General features: G+C 31.9%; 2 protein-coding genes across 4 annotated transcripts in view; one reads left to right on the top strand and one right to left on the bottom strand.

Annotated features, from left to right (window-relative positions):
• Positions 1 to 740: 740 nt before the first annotated feature.
• On the top strand, positions 741 to 4,836 carry LOC141380154 (uncharacterized). The gene is made up of 4 exons (XM_087303823.1): positions 741 to 920; positions 1,070 to 1,399; positions 3,594 to 3,875; positions 3,953 to 4,836. Exons 1-4 carry the CDS (start codon positions 872 to 874, stop codon positions 4,102 to 4,104), a joined length of 813 nt encoding a protein of 270 aa, XP_087159949.1. The 5' UTR covers positions 741 to 871; the 3' UTR covers positions 4,105 to 4,836.
• A 1,519-nt stretch (positions 4,837 to 6,355) lies between these two features.
• si:dkey-19a16.7 overlaps positions 6,356 to 19,142 on the bottom strand; it is a 32,643-nt gene continuing 19,856 nt past the window's right edge. For 2 of the 3 annotated variants that reach the window (XM_087303728.1, XM_087303729.1), the window contains exons 4-8: positions 13,587 to 13,910; positions 11,547 to 11,852; positions 11,335 to 11,406; positions 10,102 to 10,220; positions 6,356 to 8,629 (exon numbers count right to left, since the gene is read on the bottom strand). In XM_087303728.1, the coding sequence (XP_087159854.1) occupies positions 8,594 to 8,629; positions 10,102 to 10,220; positions 11,335 to 11,406; positions 11,547 to 11,852; positions 13,587 to 13,815 (762 nt within the window). In that variant the 5' untranslated portion in view covers positions 13,816 to 13,910 and the 3' untranslated portion in view covers positions 6,356 to 8,593. Of the gene's footprint in view, positions 8,630 to 10,101; positions 10,221 to 11,334; positions 11,407 to 11,546; positions 11,853 to 13,586; positions 13,911 to 17,821; positions 18,140 to 19,142 lie in introns of those variants that run through there. The other variant, XM_087303727.1, reaches the window with a different exon arrangement.

Genomic DNA, 19,142 nt, shown 5'->3' on the forward strand with positions numbered 1-19,142 from the left:
GAATAGTGCATGAATGTAGAAATCATGTGTTCAGTTTATGTGTGCTGGTTTAGTGATACTTGTGAGGGCTCAAATGTCCTCCATTATATCCAATTGAAAATGTATAAATTAGTCCAACTCTAAAAAAAGTCTATTAACATGACATTGGGTCAAATATAAACAAACCTAACAATTGGGTTAAATTTATATATATATATTATATTATATATTATTATATATATAATTATATATTATATATATATATATATATATATATATATATATATATATATATATATATATATATATATATATATATATATATATATATATATATATAAAATTTAAAAATTAAATCAATGTTAATTGTTAACTCAGCCAAGTGACAAATAGGCTTAGTTAAAAAGGCTTAGATATTGGTCCAAACATGCTTCTACTGTATCTTTATCTACTGTTATGCAGATTTCTCTAATGTTTATATTTAGGGGTTGAGGTTGGGCAATAGAAAATATCATTAATATAATATAAAGACAATGAAAGTCTAAAATGCAGGGTTGTATAAGCCCAAGGGTGGGTCAAATGTAGAAACATCCAACATTGGGTCAATGTTTTAAATTATAGTGTGCATTTTTACTAAAATATTCAGGTTATAGATGTTTAACCCTGTGTTATGGGTTAATATATATATATATATATATATATATATATATATATATATATATATATATATATATATATATATACATGTTAAGTGTATGCAGTATTGTGTGTATGTATATGTGTGTATAAAGGTTGAGCTCAGTCAGGGGGAGGATAGAGATCATGTGAGATTAACTTTGACTAGTGAACAGTCGTGCAGAATAACATCCGACTTTTCACTGAACATCTGAAAATGTTTCGCGTGTTTGTTTTGTTCTGTTTGTGCTGGTGCCGTATAATCGGTAAGTTATAAATACTTTTGTTGTTTATTGTAATTTATTTCAGTTCCAGAGTAGTAAGCTCACGTGTTTGTGTCTCTGCTAGTGTTACTCATTATTTTCTACACTATCGTGATAATTAATGTTTAAAATCTATCTTTAATGTTTTGCAGGTGTGTTTGGTGATGAAGTGAAGTCTGTGACAGAGGGAGATTCAGTCACTCTAAACTCTGAAGTTACGAAGACACAAGAAGATGATCAAGATGACATTCTCTGGAAATTTGGAGCTAATAAGTCTTTAATTGCTGAAATGAGTGGAGCTGATGGAATGGTCTCTATTAAACATGATGCTCTGGATGGGAGATTCAGAGACAGACTAAAACTGGATAATCAAACTGGATCTCTAACCATCATGAACATCAGATCTGAACATTCTGGACACTATGAAATACAGATACTTGGAGCTTTACTGACAACAAAAACATTCAGCATTTCTGTCTATGGTGAGTAATGATCATTGTTCCCATCATTCTGATTTTATAAATTACTTAGGTATTGAAATTTGAGTAAGAGTTTAAATTGCATGCATACAGTGCTCAGCACATACAAGTACACACCTCACAGATCTATCTTTTGAATTCATATTTTTAATAGGAAGCTATTAAATTTTATATTTGTGCATATACATTAGATTAATCAGTACTGAAGCCAAATCTGGAGCTTGTATAACAAAGTAACTTACAATAACGGTCCAAAAACTAGTACAGCCAAATTTATATTATAGAAAAATATGAAATACAAATAAAAAAAGAGGAAAAATCAAGAAGCAAATAATTTAGTTTAAGTTTATATATATATATATATATTTTTGATTGATTTTGCATGAATTTGAACATATTATCTTTCAATTTCTAAATATGTTTGGTGACTAAAATATTATTGCCATAAATATATCTACTTAATAAATCTGTTTTGTTTAAATTCACTGTTTATTGACAGAGAAATGAATAATAATAATTATATATATATATATATATATATATATATATATATATATATATATATATATATATATATATATATATATATATATATATATATATTTAATGGGCTGTACTCAATTATGCTAAGCACTGTCTTTCATTACAATTGTACCCGAGTTGGTATTATTTATCATTTAAGCAGTCTGGATCTGTTTATTTTGTATTTACCAGGGTATGGATGGCAGTACAATTAATGTACAATTATTTTATTAAATTGCACTAAATTTGAAACTGAACCACAAAACCATGACAAGTGTCAAATGTTTTAACATATTTCTAAACATAATAGTTTTTAATAACTCATTTCCAATAACTGATTTATTTTATCTTTGCCAGTAAATAATATTAGACTAGATATGTTTCAGTGTAAAAAAAAAAGTGTATAATTGGGTAATACAAGTTTGTTAATGTGTGATGAGTTTGGCCCCAAAATATTATTATTATTTGTTTGTGGGTAAATTTGATTTATATTGATTTTTGTATATTCAGAATTGGTTTGCTTGATTTGTATCTTTATGGTTGATTAATGTATCACCTGTTGATTGTTTTGTAATTAATAAGTATTGTGCCTGGGCCTGGAAATTTACGTTTGTTTGGTTTATGATGAGTTTAACTAAAATGTGTTGAAGTTAAAGCTTGTTTGCTTTGTTGTTTTTGTTTTTTCCTTTATTAATTTATTGATTTGTTTGTTTGATTAAAAATTTGATTTTGGTTTGCTTGATTTAATCATGCATTTATTGAAGCTTAATTTTTAATTTCATTGAATTATTTGAGAAACTGTAGTGGGGTTTTTTAACCCCTGGCGCCCAACCCACTTTATTAGCCAAATACAGCTTAAAGTGACATTTAAAAGCCTTAACTAGGTTAATTAGATAGGCAGGTTAGGGTAATTAGGCAAGTTATTGTATAATGATGGTTTGTTCTTTAGACAGTTGAAAAATATATAGCTTAAAAGGGGCTAATAATATTGCATTTAAAATGGCTTTTAAAAAATTTAAAACTGCTTTTGTTCTAGCTGAAATAAAACAAATAAGACTTTCTCCAGAAGTAAAACATATTATCAGACATGCTGTGAAAATTTCCTTGCTCAGTTAAACATACTCTGTGAAATATAAATAAAAAAAAAAGTGGGGGCTAATAACTCTTACTTCAACTGTACATTCGATTAGTCAGCACTGAAGAGTTTATGTAACAAAATAACTTACAATAACAGACCAAAAAACTAGTACAGCCAAATTTATGTTACGGAAAAATATTAAATACAAATGTAAAAAAGTAGATGCAACAACTTAAAAATGTGTAATCTGAAGATTAAAAAATCTAAATGCTATGAAAATAACCTTTAAAAGTTGACTAGAAAATGCATAATACTAATAAAAAGTTAATTTTAGATTTATTTAAAGTAGATTTACTAAAAATTTTCATAGAAAATGATCTTTACAGTATATTCGAATGAGTTTCTGGCATTAAAAAAAAAAAATCAATCTAGAACATGTTTCCATTTTGCCAAAAATGAACAGGTGCAACATAAGATCCAGCATAGGGTCACAAAAAGTGTAGAGTAAACACACTCTAACACGCATTCAAATACGGATCCATAATAGGAATTGTATTAGATTTGTTAACATCTATCTTATGTTCTCTAATGTTTCAGCTCATCTGCCTGCTCCTGTCCTCAACTCTTCTCAGTGTTCCTCATCCCAGTATAATTGTTCAGTGTTGTGTTCAGTGGTGAATGTGAGTGCTGTGAGTCTCTCCTGGTACAAAGGAAACAGTGTATTGTCCAGCATCAGTGTGTCTGATCTCAGCATCAGTCTCTCTCTACCTCTGGAGGTGGAATATCAGGATAACAACACCTACAGCTGTGTGATCAACAACACCATCAGCAACCAGACCACACATCTGGACATTAACACACTTTGTCAGCCATGTCCAGGTACGACAGCATTAATATACACAGTACGAGTATAAATTCACACTTACTAATGACTGTCTTACTAATGTCTGCTTCAGGTTCTCCTGTATTTGTACCTCTGTTGATTTCTGCTGGATCTCTGCTGATTGGATCTTTAGTTGTGATCTTGATCTACAGGAAACACAGAAAAACTGATCAAGAAGGTGTGAAGACGTTAAATTCTTATACATTTATAGTATCTATCGTATAGTAATTTGTTGTTTTGATGCATATAAATGTATATACAGTGTTTGTAGATGCCTAATCATAACTGAATATAATTTAGTTTGGGGTATAATAACTCATTAAGCTGAATAATTTCATGAAATACAATTAATGCAAATGACTTTTGTTGAATGTACTTTAGCGTAAAGACAAACATGATAATACTCTGTTAATAACTTTTTATATGGGGAAAACATAAAGCTGTAAATGTCATTTGATTTGATACTAATGTGTATATACTGAAGAATCACATCTTAAGACAATCGACTCCTGTTCAAACAGCTGAGATTCAGTCAGAGCAGATCATATACAGTGAGCCTGTGTTCAACAAAGAGGTACGTTGATTTTATATGAATCTTTATTGTGTTTTTGTATCACTTCAGCAGCACATCAGATACATTTGAGTATAGATCTACCTTAAGCTAAGTTTAAAACTAGCATTTATATTTGATTTGAGATGTTTTGATTAATGTGATAATAGAATACTATAAAGGTGGTTTACTCCACTGTGGCCACCCCGGATTAATAAAGGGACCAAGCCGAAAAGAAAATGAATGAATGAATAAATGAGAATACTGCCATTTTCAAGTGTCACATGAGCTCCATGTTTCAATCACACATGAAACGTGTGGTTTTGGAATATTTTTATGTTGTATAATTTTTTTAAAATAAAAATACATTTTCTGTGTTTCACGTGTTTTTAACATGTGATATTGACAAACGCTGTATTATGGATTTTTTTTTTTTTCAAAACAGAAAAGTAAAGAGGAGGATTGCATAATGTACGCACCTGTTACCGTGTGAAGATATTCGAACGTAAATCTTTTTGTAAGTACAAGAGCCCAGGAATGGAACCTCCTGCGAGATATATATATATACATACACACACACACACATATATACACATACACACACACACAAATATATACATATACACACACACACACATATATATATATATATATATATATATATATATATATATATATATATATACATATACACACACACACACTACATATATATATATATATATATATATATATATATATATATATATATATATATATATATATATATATATATATAAAACTTTATCAATTAGAGACAAAAAACACTCTACCTTTTCAATCATCTTGTCAAAAATTGCCTAATAATGCATTCAAAAATACTTACCAAACATGTTTTTATCAACTGTAACATGTATTACATTAAATAAATAATATTGTTATAATTAAATGTTATTAATTAAAACCCTTTTACCTAAACCTCTCCCACTTTTACTACCATCTTGTGCATTTGCAATGCGTTTTACCTGCATTTATTTGTTATAATTAAATCCATTTCTAGTACTGAATGTCTTTTTTGTCCCCAAAATGTTCACTTTTGGTTAGCCAGGAATTTTTTCTAGACATTAATTTTGAACATTCTTTACAGATTATTAGAACATTGCCTGAAAGGTTCTCTTCATTACAAAAAAACCTGCATGTAACATTCTCCTATGAAAAAAAAGACAAAAAGTCGACTGAAATGTTTTCGTTAACTTATTTAGTCAGTTAGTCTGATTTATCAACCTAAAACACGTTATAGAAAGTGAAACATATTTTTTTAAAGTCAGCTTGATTGATGTAATAAGAACTATAAAACTGTAAGGGAGCAAGAATTGGTTAAGAACATTAGTTTTTTGTTAAATAGAACACTTCCACAACATTCTAATTTAGTTAATATCCCCAATAATAACCAAACAGAAAAAAATAGAAACCATAAAAGAATGTTCTCTTTTAATATGCCATTAAGAGTGTGGAACTTTTAATTTATATATAGCAGACCACCAGTGTAACTATAAAATACTAATTTAAAATGTTAAATATAGAAGAATATAATATAGAAATATACAAAATAGTATTGGGATGCATCAGTATTCACTTCAACGTTGTAGAGGAATATAAAAATAAATGAGATCACAATGCTGGTGGCAGCAGTCAGGGATCAGCAGTGTTGGGGCAAGTTACCCCAACACTGTGAATCAATATGATAACAAAATGTATTAATAAAAGTTTGCAGTATCATTAAAAGAATTAATTATCAAGCATACTATCTCTGATTTTCTTCAGTTGCAAACATTTCTTTTTGAGAATGGAGAACAGCAAGGTTTTTCCATTCTGCGTTGGATGTGTGTGTGTGTTTGTGTGTTCATCAGTGGAGAATTCCTAAATAATAAGAACGACATACATAAGTTTACAATTGCACAGGCACTTTTATTTAAATAGAAGCACTTATATTCGTTAATTTACATATTAAATCGATTGGCACAATTGGCAGTCACAAAAACAAACGAAAAGACTGAGGAACACAAATGACAATACAATTGAGTGCATATACATAAACGTATGCTGAATTATTCTGTATTTAAAACACAAAAACTGCTTTATTTTCCATAGATTCTGCCAATTTTCATCTTAGATGTACAGTATTTGTGACCATGGTCTTTGTAGTGACCACAAGCGTACATTAATCATATCAGATTTATGTATCATCTAGAAGCATTTTTGGCTTGATTGATGGTTTGATAGGGTGGGATATTTGGCAGAGCTACAACAGTTTGAAAATATTTATCAAAAAATTATAATATATTTAAAAGTAGAAAATTAACAATATAGCTTCATGGACTTTACTTTTTTTTTTTTTTATAAAATAATGTACAATGTATTTTTGGTTATTGCTAGAATCAATATATCCTTGCATGTTCAAACTAGTCATGTGCTCCAGGGTAACATTTGTGCTTCTCCATGAGATTGAATGTAAACTAAAAAATAAAAAAAGTAATGAAAACACGCTCAGAGATTAGTGTTTAAGGCACATTTTTTTACGTATAGCAGCAGAGTGACAATACTAGCAACTAACAGCATTCAATATTCAGGCAGTGCATCTGCATTCTAAATGAAGAATCTGAATCTGCATTCATTGCTTCTGAATCAACATTTCCCTTATAAACAAAATTTAAACATTAAGCTATACATGAATATGAAGGGCAGACTTCCATAAAGCACCCAGATTATTATTTAGAGTAAAACAGCAGTTTTCAAATTCACAACTGCATATTTGTGGAGGGCTCGTGTGTTGAAGTATGAGCCACATTGGCAAAAAACGAATCTCTGGTCATAATTAACTTATGGTAAATTATAACTCTCAATAGGTTGTAAATGGATAAATAGGATACAATGGTAGATGTCAAACCAGTAATGCAAACAGAGATGTCCTACTAACTTGTAACTGCAATAGTTTAATAACTATAAATATACTAAAAACATCATGCATTATTTGTTTCATTGCTAGCAGTGTGTTCATTTGTGTGTCTATTTTAGTAAAAGCCACTATTGTTTACAGAGCTTAGCTTTATTTATTATTTTTTAAATGTTTCTTCTAAGATAATGACTGGGACACATTAATGCTGGTATGAATGTAAGAAAGGAGATATATGTTTATTTTAAAAAACCTTATTAATGCCTTTTTTCAACATTTGTGTGTCATGTTTGCAGGTGTATTCATAGAAATGTCTCATATGCCTTCGTTTGTAGTGTGGTTCTGAAAAATCTTAGGGCTATATGGCCTTAACCGTAACCCTTCAAGCAAAAAAGAATTGGGAGACCCCTACCCCTTCATGTGAGTGAGCAATCTGAGGGAGAAGTAGAAATGCTAATGGGGCGCTCTCACTAGATGCGGCTTACGCAAATAGAGTGCGCTATTTTGCACTTGCTACATTCATGTGTCAAATTCACCTCACACTAGATTGTGATTAGCGTCACGGTAGGGGCTTCTGTCTGCCTGGAGACTCCAGTTTCATTACTAAATGACTGAGATGAATTTTTTTGAGAGAGTAGCTGTACTTTATGTGCTTTAGGAAGGCTGAAAATGGCATACATTTGTTTAGTGCTCTGTCTGGATCCAACTCCTCCAGAAGATGTGCCTGGCTGACGTATGCTTTAAGCTGTACTTCCGACTCAGCCGGTCCCAGTTTGATGAGCTGTTGTCCCATGTCAGCAGGAAGATTTCCCTTCATGACACCAACTACAGGTGCAAATCAATATCACACCCCTACTAGAGCAAGCTCCTTATTGGTTATTGCATATGTATATGTCCACAAAAGTTTAGATTTTTTTAATAATTTGAATTTATATAGCGCATTTATTGTGTATGGCCAAACACCAAAAGCGCTTCACAATCAGGAGAGGGGTCTCTCCACACCACCACCAGTGTGCAGCACCCACTTGGTTAAGCTTAATTCACTTTATATCATGTGCTCGAATTGCTTTAATCTCTCGAAACTCACCAAAGGATGTCTAATCAAGTCTTTGCATTGACTTAACAAGTAAATCACTTATTCTAGATGCTTCATCATCACCATCTGGTGTAAACGAACCATGAGGGGTAGAATTGTGATTGGACCTTGTTCTTGATTACACTGTCAGTGACTGTCATGAACTCTCACTTTCCACAGCAGAGATGGCTCCCTGTAAGAAAACAGATTCACAGAAGGTAAAAAACAAGCAAATATGACTGCTTATTCACTTCCATAGTAACAAAAAAAAATGGATTAGTGATTTTAAAGAAAAGCAGAGTGAATATCTCGGTGTTATTTTAACTAAACCATTCATTTCAAGCTCAAATTCTATCTCAGATTTTAAAGGGTCATGAAACACAAAAACACATGTTTTAAGATGTTGACAGTCATTTGTGTGTCCCACGCTGCTAAAAACACTATTAGGACACACATATCTCACTAAAAAGTAAAAATTGGTTGCTATTTTTGTGTTATTTCGAACAAATTCTTCCGGTTTAAAAATAAAATTTCAAGCTACATCACGGCAAGGAGATCATTGTGTAAATTCCAGCGTGGAGACTGAATGTCTGTACCGGTCAGTACAACGTGACGTCTTTTGAGTTTATCCTTATTTCATGAAAAAGACTTGGTTTAAATTAATCAGCGTGCTCTATTGTGAATGAGGTGCCACTTCATTAATATGCATGATAGCTTCGAAGACTCTTTTTACCCGTTACTGTGTTCAGACGGCAGAGAGACACAACCTTGTGTTAACAACCGTAATTAAAACAGTTTGGAGACATGGGTCGTCAGCGTTTGCTGTAATGCAGCATTTATAAATGTGTCACAATGAAATTTTGTTTCCATTTTCCTGTGATGAGAGCACCACTGGCGAGTGGACCCATGTTTCTGGATTACAGTGGTCTGCTAACAGCTTCATTTGAATGGTTTCAAGATGATGTGCTTTATCTGCCTGATTCCTGCTGAAGTGGGCTGGTTGCGTGACATTCGGGGGATGTTCTGGGGGCAGGGTTTGCGTGACACACTGCGAGCTACTAGCCCGACAGTAGAAACGCGACATGACTCCGGCCTCACTGCTCAACCTCACAGGCGATTAGCCCGGCCCAGCCCGATAAAAGCCCTGGCTGGCACTGGCCTGAAAGTGGAAATGTGGCTATTGAAAAAAACATTTTCTTTTGAATTTACCAATTCTACATATTTTTTAAATACTAATAAAAATACCAACTCTTTAAATCAATTTTTATCCACTATATAAGAGTATGGATTGTATTTATATGTTTTAGTGATGACATGCTTTATTGATGATTAAAAAATTATTGATGTTCAAGCTTAGCCATAAAGGACTGTTGTACAGCATTGCGAAAAGTGCTGACAATATATGGCTTTACTCTTATTTTCCTGAAAATAGAAAAGTGTGTTACTTTAACAGTTACAGTCCTTAAAAAGCAGTAAGTATTTCACATTACCTTCACACATTAATCCTAACACTGCCAATATATACAGCTTTAAAGTTAAATTTATATTACAATTATTTAAATTTTACATTTATATTTAATTATATGTATTTATAGACTATCACACAAAACTAGATCCATAGTCCCTGCTTTTAGTAGTATCATGTAGCAATTCAGTTTATTTTACCGAATATGGCCGCGTCTTCCTCCATTTGACAATGATGATCACAACAGCCACAAGCAGCAGGACAGCAGCAGCAGCAGCACCAACAAAATGTATACGAGCAACAGCAGCTGAAGACCTGTCTGTAACATTAAGAAAGACAATCTTCTCAGGTATACTGAAATTTCATTAATATTCACAGCTTTTTGTAATGTAGTAGAATTTGAAGTGCATTTTTTTGTATGTATGAAAAAATATGCAGCAAGTTAATAATTTATAATTTACAAAAAAAAAATAATAAAATTTAATTGTAAAGTGTATGTGAAAAGTGAAAGTGTATCTTAGAGACACTTCTAGCTAATAAGTTTAATGCACCGATCGACCAGCCAGAAATCAGAATCAGACATAATTCTTTCTTTTTCTGACTTAATGATCTCATAGTACAAAGTGTAAGAAATTAAAGGTGAAGCTCAGTTGTACCAGCTTCATCGCATTCATATTTATTTTTAGTTAATGCCATGTCAGCAACAAAACTCAGGTCAGTCAACATAGCTGCTGCTGCCATGTCATTTTCCACTTTTAAACCATCTGTAAATATCAGTGAGTGAAATGAATATGGACTTTTAATAGTCAGATATAGTTGTCTACATACTGTACACTAGGGTTGTAGAGTTAGTTTCGTCTAATACTGATTATAGGTTTCTATAATTTTCAAAGAGGCAGATGAACCAGCTAATAAACTGTACTTTACTAGCAGCACAGGCTTTAAATTGGAATGACCAAATTCACCTGTGAAATCCCATATCTAAAACTTGAGTACACATTAATTTACTTGTCTATGCATGTAGACTACATATTTGACATTCAAATAGATTTATGTGAAAACCAAATGTTAAAACAGTTTATTTGTTTTAATTGAATAAAAAAACAGCTAATTTGTGCATATTTATGACCATTTTATCTTTTGTTTATAAATTAAGATTGTAATGTGCATCACTAATTAATGCCATTAGATGCTTAAATAGAATCATAATTAATGTTTTAATACATTTTTGTTGCATTTATGCCTTTTTGAACAATTGTCATTCTGTTGCATTTTGAGCACTTTGGAAGTTAATCATTTTAAATAACACCAATTCTCAAGAGGAAGAATTAATAACACTCTAATAACAACAACAACAACAAAAGTCTGTCAGGAAAATACATTAGGCACTTAATAAGAAATGCATGTTCAGTTATTTGGTATTTTTAACACACCAGGATTTATAGTGACGGATTCTCCATCCCTCACTAGATTTTTCTTAATTTGATCCTGAGTACCAGGAACACCTGAAACATACAAACAGCTGCTTTAGGATCCTTTTGAAGAAGATATAACATTGGAATTCTGAACTGACAGTATGATAATGCACAATCAAAAGTTTCAAAAAATACAGTTTAAACATATAAACTGCTTTTAAATGACTCACCACAAACAACAACACTGAAGATTTTGTCACTGTTGCGTTTTATCAATTTATAAAGTCCAGCGTCTGTTTCTCTGATGTTCATGATGGTCAGAGATGCGGTCTGATTATCTAGCTTCAGTCTGTCACCAAATCCCTTTTTACACTGATAATCTGTACAGATGCTACTCTGACCTCCATTGATCTTAGCGAGGCGAATCTCATTATAATACCACACACTTCTGTCATGGTCGGCTCTTACATCAGCAAGTAGAGTGACTGAATCCCCCTCCATCACAAACACTTCATCTAAGCCATTACCAGCCCCACCTAAAGAAAAGAATAATTCATGAACAGTTAACAGTATGTCTTAATTCATAATATAACATAAATAAACAACACTTATTTACAACTATCAATAACATAATTTTATACCCATGTATCTTCATGTTTATCTGAAGATACTTACTAAACTAATTTTGTTTACCAATTACATTCAACACTTAAATTACACTCATTTATTATTTATAATTTAAAAAGCAAATACATTGAAAATTTGGCTGGGTTTATTTAGGACTAGTGCAAATCATTTTCTGAACTGTTCATGTTAATAACAAATGTCTTGGAAATGTGTTTGTAGTAGGGATGGGAAGATTAACCGATATGTATCGATACGCGGTCATGCGAGTGCATCGGTTGAGCAGCAGAGGATGAATGAAATTTTGGAAGCAAATCGAGATGCATAGATTTTTGCGAGATGCATTGGTTTTTCCAACATACAACTTATATTTTTAATATAGAATGTATTTTTTATTTATTAACAAGTGTTGTCAACCTGTTTTTGGCGCATAATTTAATCGAGCTACATAAAGTATGCATTAGCAACGAGCTTGCGGATGTGTACACCTACACTACAACTCAGTGTATCAGGTGTGCGGATGAAGCTAGTGGTGCGCCTCAGAAAGCGCGAGAAGCAAAACAAACATTTTATTCCTCACTGAGTTTTAAATCTAAAGTATGGCAACATTATGCATTCTGCAAAAAGGATGGACGACTTGACAGGACAGATGCAATTTGCAAAATGTGCAAATTTGAACATCTCACTTGAAGCGGCGCCTCAGTGTTGTTGTGGAAGCATCTTCCAGTGTTCCTGCATCCCCGGCTTCCTGCTCTGCTTCAACTGTAGCTACCAGTTCCAAAAGTGGTGAGAAAAGCAGTGAAAGTTTTCTCCATGCGCAACAGTTCTGCTCGCTCTACGCCAATAACGAATGCTATTGCCTTGTTCATCTGCAAAGAAATTCAGCCTAGTGTCACGGAGAACGAAGGTTTTAAACACCTCCTCCTGTTAATTTTTATTTATTTATATTTTTATTAGCCTGTTGTTTACAGTGACAGTGATGTTTCAAAGCAGCATAACACTGCTAGTTCACCACCTTAAGTTTTGAATATTCAGTGGCACAATATATCTTTATAAAACTTGTTTTCATAGTTGAAAAGTTAAATCACAATTCTTGTTGTGCAATGGTAAACATTTATGTTGAAAAAGTGCAAATATATACATTTATAACATATATTGCACTTATACATTCTGTTTATCTTGAAAATACTTAAATAATATGTGCTATAGGTTCTAAAATGGCCCTCTACTGTAAACTGACACTGGCTCTGAGAGAAAAGCCAGTTTGTAAAAAAAGTCTTGGTTTTACTTAATAAATAATCAAACTCCTTCAATGGCACAGCATCCTTTCTTAAATCATCTCATAAACTTGATCTAATAAGTTAGTGCTGAATTATCGCATTGTATTGTGATATGGGTGTAAATCGTATCGTGTTGTATCATAATGTCACAAATGTATCGCTAATATATCGGATCGTATTCTTTGTATTGAGATGCGTATCGGATCGGCATTATAGCTTAGATGCCCAACCCTAGTTTGTAGTGAACAAATTTTAGGCAGATAACATTGCTCATGTTACGAGATAAAGCATTCTCTCTTTTTTTTTCCTTTTTACTTGATTCAAACATTTAACTACATTTAATATTAATTAAAAGATAACACTCACCACTGACAGAAACACTGAAGATCTTTTCACTGTAGTTGTCGTTTCCTGTGATCATCAATTTATAATCTCCAGAGTCTGTGGTTCTGGTGTTTGTGATTATTAGAGATCCAGTCTGTTGATGCAGCTTCAGTCTGTCACTAAATCTCGTTTTACACTGATCATTTAAACAGGTTTTACCGTTATTAACTGCATTGATGTCAGCAATGCGCACATCATCAAAATACCACATAATTTTAATATCATTTTGGTCTAGATTAATATTAGAGCATAAAGTGACAGATTGTCCTTCCTTCACTAATAACGGGTCTGAGGTAAAAGACAGACCTGAAAAGAGAAAAATAAATTGATTTTGTGATATCTGGACAAAAAATATTCAACAAAAAAGTGCTGCATTTTTTCTCTACAGGTTAAAAGAGCTTTCAGTGAGCAGGGGTCCATACTTCGTAAATGGCTTAAATGATCTTAGATTATTTGGCAGATCCTGGATGTTTTAATCTTGATAACTGATCTGTCTAATTTGGTTCTTCAAACAAGTTCAGATTAAAATGACATCATAAACTGATCTGAGATCGCTGCATGTGTTGTGAAGGACTGATCTATCGATCCTCGAAATCATGATCAGCAATGCAAAGATTGGCTGATGGCACAACACCTGATTAATATTCAATTATCCATGCGAGAAAAATTATATAAAATTCATAGCAATCGGTTTGTTAAATATGATACGCAATAACGGTCCACCTTAGTTGTGGGTTGCAGGCTTTACACTTTCATCTGTCAAGAGTATTTAGATATGTATTTAGTTTTACATTTTAGATCAAATTTTCTTTACTATAGTAGCCTAGGCCTATAGTAATTTCATAATTGGCACAAGGAATTTAAATTAATTTTGCATCGTAAAAAAACAACAACACAAGAATGTTTTATTTCAAATCTTTCTAAATGTACATGAATATAAACATAAATATTATTAGTTATTTAATATACCTTATATAATAACTTTTCTAACCATTTTAAAAAGTGTATATAATCTATAGTTTACTACAGTAAGAAAATATCAGCATTCAGTACATATTTTGAGTATATTACCTTTGCTTATAATGAGTCAATCTAATCCTGTTTATATGAAATAAGCCTGCTCCCAAGCAGGTTTGAGCTACCAGAACAACATCTCTCGGATCAGTTTTGAAGAACGAAACGATCCTGGATCAGATAAAATCGTCAAGCTAACCGAGTAATCCACATACAAAGAATGGACCCCTGGACTCTTAATATGCAAACAAACTGCAGATAATCACTGGCTTATACATCCAATAATCCGACAAACTTGCATTACTCTCATGCATGATATTCACTTAATAAACACCAAACAATCATATTGTGTATATACGCCCCTGCATACTTAAATATCTTTGTTTATACACAAAAACAAAATCTAATCCAGCCTTACATTTTTTTTTCCTCATTTGTTTTTATTTGTATATATGATTCAACTCAGAGGGAAAGACTGTAACATAACTTCCCACCATATTAGGATTCACAAATACCAAGTCTGATACATTACAACTACTAATAAAAAATACTGCATTTGTATTAGGGCTGTATTTAGCATTTGTATTTATTTGTAAATAAACAGTGCTTTATGGTTTGCCAGAAGAATCAAACAGTATTTAGGTACAGAAATTGAATAATGAAGTGTAAAATGATGCTGTATAGTCTTCATTCATTGTGTTAATAATTCAGTAAAGTTGTAAATGTTGTAGACATTATTGTGCCTGACTGCTATTAACTCTCTTGAAAAGCCTTTATAACACATGTAAATGACAAAGTTTCACTCTGTTACAAATCTCATATATTCTCAATTGAGGATCAACTATAAACCAAACTCAACATTGCATACACTATGATTTGTCTATCACAGACACACATTATGATATCAATGCTGAAACAATACATTGTGCAGCCCTAATTTTGCATTTAATTTTGGCTAAGTTTTAAAATCTATCCTTCTTCCTGAAGTTAGCTTTTATCTAAATCTTGACTGGGTAAAGTTTGTTTTATATCCGGATATTCAGAAATTTACCTTATCAATATAATTTCAGAAAAGTGTTCTTTGCAAATTCTAAATAGGCTAAACATATTAGCAGCCAATGACTATCAAAGTACAACATTGTTCACAGTGAATTAGATAGTGTTAATGCTGTTTTAAAGTCATACTTGCATGCTAATTCCGATCGAATATTCAAAGTAACATGGTAAACAATATAGAGACTGCTTATTGAACGAATGTGCAAATATGAAACCAACTTTACCTCTATACCATTTCAAAACCTCCCAAATCCCACTATCACATGGTTAAATTCAGATGTCCTGGAAGCTATGCAAATATTACCATTTAAAACAGCAGTAAACCGCAAAAAACGCTTTTCTTACTAAGATTTTTTCATGTTTCTAGTCGAAATATCTAAAAGTTCTTAAATCAAGGAGCATTTTCTAGACAAGCAAAACATATTGTCTTGTTTTAAGAAATATTGTCAAAATAAAGAGTTTTTCAAGCAAAATAATCTGCCAATAGGGTAAGCGAAATAATCTTGTTTTTCGATTTGTGATCAGATTATTTTATTTACCCCATTAACAGATTATTTAGCTGAATTTGTAGATATTTTAACTCGAAACAAGAAAAAATCTAAATAAGAAAAGCCTTTTTTTTTTGCAGTGTATGACCCATCATACGGATGGCCACTAGTTTCTTTCATACAGACGCGCTTTCACTTCGCTATATCGCTCGCGCGTGCCCGCAGGCAGTGCAACTTCTTATATGTGCTCAAACTTTTTAACTCCGCCAAATATATTAGATAAAGATATCAATAGGACATGAACATATAATTTGAAGGGCCTTGCGTTTATTTGACTCTTATAGACCTTGTCAAAGTCTTGTAGATGGTATTTTGGCAAAAAAAATTAGGGGAATTAAAAAACTTAAATAGATGAGTAAATAACTAATGTTCTCCACTGCTCAGAGGAGTCTGTGCTCACCTCTCAGAGCATTCTGATCAGTTGAAAAAATAGTGTGAAATAATTTTTTTTTTTTAATTAAAAATAAACCAGGGCTAAGCATAAAATGTTTCCATGTTTACATAAAATTAGTTCGTCAAGTTGTAATAAGTGTTTTACGTTTACAGAATGCAATAAATTACTATTTTGACAGTTTTATTTTCTTAAATGCATATTCCAGTAACTTGAGATTCTGCTGCTGTGATAGAGATGTGCTATTTTAAGTCATAAACTCTTTTTCATAAACTTGGTGATAAAAAAAATAAGCTTCTGATGTATACAATTGGTAAATACACTGCAAACATGATTTTCTTTCTTTTAGTTTTTGTGTGGTTTTTAGTCCAAATAACTAAAAATTCTTAAACCAATGAACATTTTCTGGACAGATTTTTTGGTCAAAATTATGTGGATTTTTCATTAAAAAAAAAAGCTCAATAATCTGACAATTAGGGTAAATAAAAAAATATATATATTGTTTTAGGTTTTAAATAAGATTATTTTACTTATCTCATTGGCAGATTAATTTGTTCTACCAAAAAAAAAATTCACTTTATTTAGAATTATTTCTGAAAACTGAACAATTTTTGTACATATTTAGTAATTTGATTGATATGCGAGTATGTCTAGAAAATGCTTCCCGATTAAATTTGATTTTAATTTAAACAGATTTAAGTTATTTGAACTACAAAATACAATACGATTTTTTTTTTATCAGTGTTAACATTTATATCCAATTAAAAAAAATTTATCTTCATTGTCACATTTGGCAGCATCTTGTGACTGAATAATATTAAAAAATATTTAAAATGTATGCTATTGGCTACTTCCAGCTGTTTTTGTTTCTGCCAGCTCATATTAATATTTTGTGTGTAATTGTTTAGATTTGTGGCAAGTAGTCCTATAAAAAAGTGGGATCAATAGAAAGTTGTTTCTGCAGAATAATATTTAGAATTGTCTTAAAACAAATATTTTTCGATGTAAGCAACACAGCTACAGCGAATAAAATCGATAATATGGGTTTTAAATGTATAGTGTGCGAATAATCAAGGATTGACGATAATTTGTCATATTGTTTGCACCAAGGGGGCCCCAAATAAAATCCTGCTTAGGCCGGCCCTGTCGACAACATAACATTAGCTAACGTTAATCATATAAAGACAAGTCATAAATTAATGGCTTACCATTCAAGAGAAAAACACACAATAGACATCGTGTGACAAAGCTTCCAAACATATTTCCCTCCACTTTTTAACATTTCGATTAATTCAATGGTTCCACTAACGTTAGCTCATTAGCTCCAGTAAAAACGAAACCAACGTTACTACAAACATAACAACAAAACAAACCCGTCTCGTTTTGTAATTGCATGTTACATCTTAAACCTGTGTGAAACAGATGCAAAAAACACAGCTTATATCGTTTAGGCTCGACTTGTAACGTTACTGTTTCAACTGTTTGCTATATCCACCCACGCGTCCATCCCGTCTGCCAGAAGCTTTGTTTTTCTTCTTCTTCTTCTTCTAATAATTTTACGGCGGTTGGCATCCAGCGTTTTGGTGCATTACCGCCACCTTCAGCTCCGGAGTGTGGACCAGAGGTTAGGTTTACAGACTAATCATTCCCCCCACTTCCCTCTTTCCCACCCCTTCTCATACACACACATACATACTTACATACACACCTCTCCCCTACTCCCATGTTATAATAATAACCATAATACACTCATACTACTATTTACACTAAAACCATAATAATAATAATAATAATAATAACCACCACATTGCTCTTACTCTTACTTTTACTTCCACTACTTGGTTATATTTAACTTTATTCCCTTTACCTTTTAACTTAAATTATTATATCCTATCATAAACACCTGTTTCAGATGCCAGAAGCTTTGCACTCTTCTGCTTCGATTTAATGGCGGTTGACAAACAACAAAATGGTTTCCGCCACCAACTGGTATGGAGTGTGGATCATTATGACTTAACCCCCACATGCTTTCTTTTATTAAACCCTCCCCCATAAATGACAAGTTTTAAGATATTGCAATAAAAGGGTAAAACATTATTTCCTGAGTTATTTTTTAAGATTATCATCTGATTTGGACTGAACTTTTATATCTTCAAAATTCCTACTAAGTTCTCTCCTCTCCCTTAATACTTCATGCAGTGTAATATAACATGTTCAACTATCTCTTCTTGTCCACAAAACTCACATTGTCCTGTACCATGTTTACCCATTTTAAAAAGTGTACTATTTAATTTTGTGCGTCCAAATCTCATCCTAGATATTATTATCTCCTCTCTCCTGTTCTTTTTCCTACACTTCTCGTTTCTCCAATTTCTGTTGAATTTTGTAAAACCACCGGCCCTTTTTTTATTATCCCATTTTTATTTATTTATTTTTGCCACCTTTCCTTCATTCTTTTCTTAGTAATACTCTTGATATTTTTTTTTTAAATTCAGGAACTGTAAAAGCCACACCTACTCTATTTAAGCT

This window comes from Danio rerio, chromosome 22 (assembly GCF_052040795.2).
Source record: "Danio rerio strain M-AB ecotype USA chromosome 22, GRCz13ab, whole genome shotgun sequence".
Taxonomy (NCBI): domain Eukaryota; kingdom Metazoa; phylum Chordata; class Actinopteri; order Cypriniformes; family Danionidae; genus Danio; species Danio rerio.

What these genes read in the sequence shown, in the direction of transcription:
- LOC141380154 (XM_087303823.1), top strand. Translation starts at nt 872, where the DNA reads ATGTTTCGCGTGTTTGTTTTGTTCTGTTTGTGCTGGTGCCGTATAATC. An exon ending in GTGCTGGTGCCGTATAATCG is followed by an intron (nt 921 to 1,069) that starts GTAAGTTATAAA and finishes AATGTTTTGCAG; the next exon opens with GTGTGTTTGGTGATGAAGTG. An exon ending in ACTTTGTCAGCCATGTCCAG is followed by an intron (nt 3,876 to 3,952) that starts GTACGACAGCAT and finishes TGTCTGCTTCAG; the next exon opens with GTTCTCCTGTATTTGTACCT.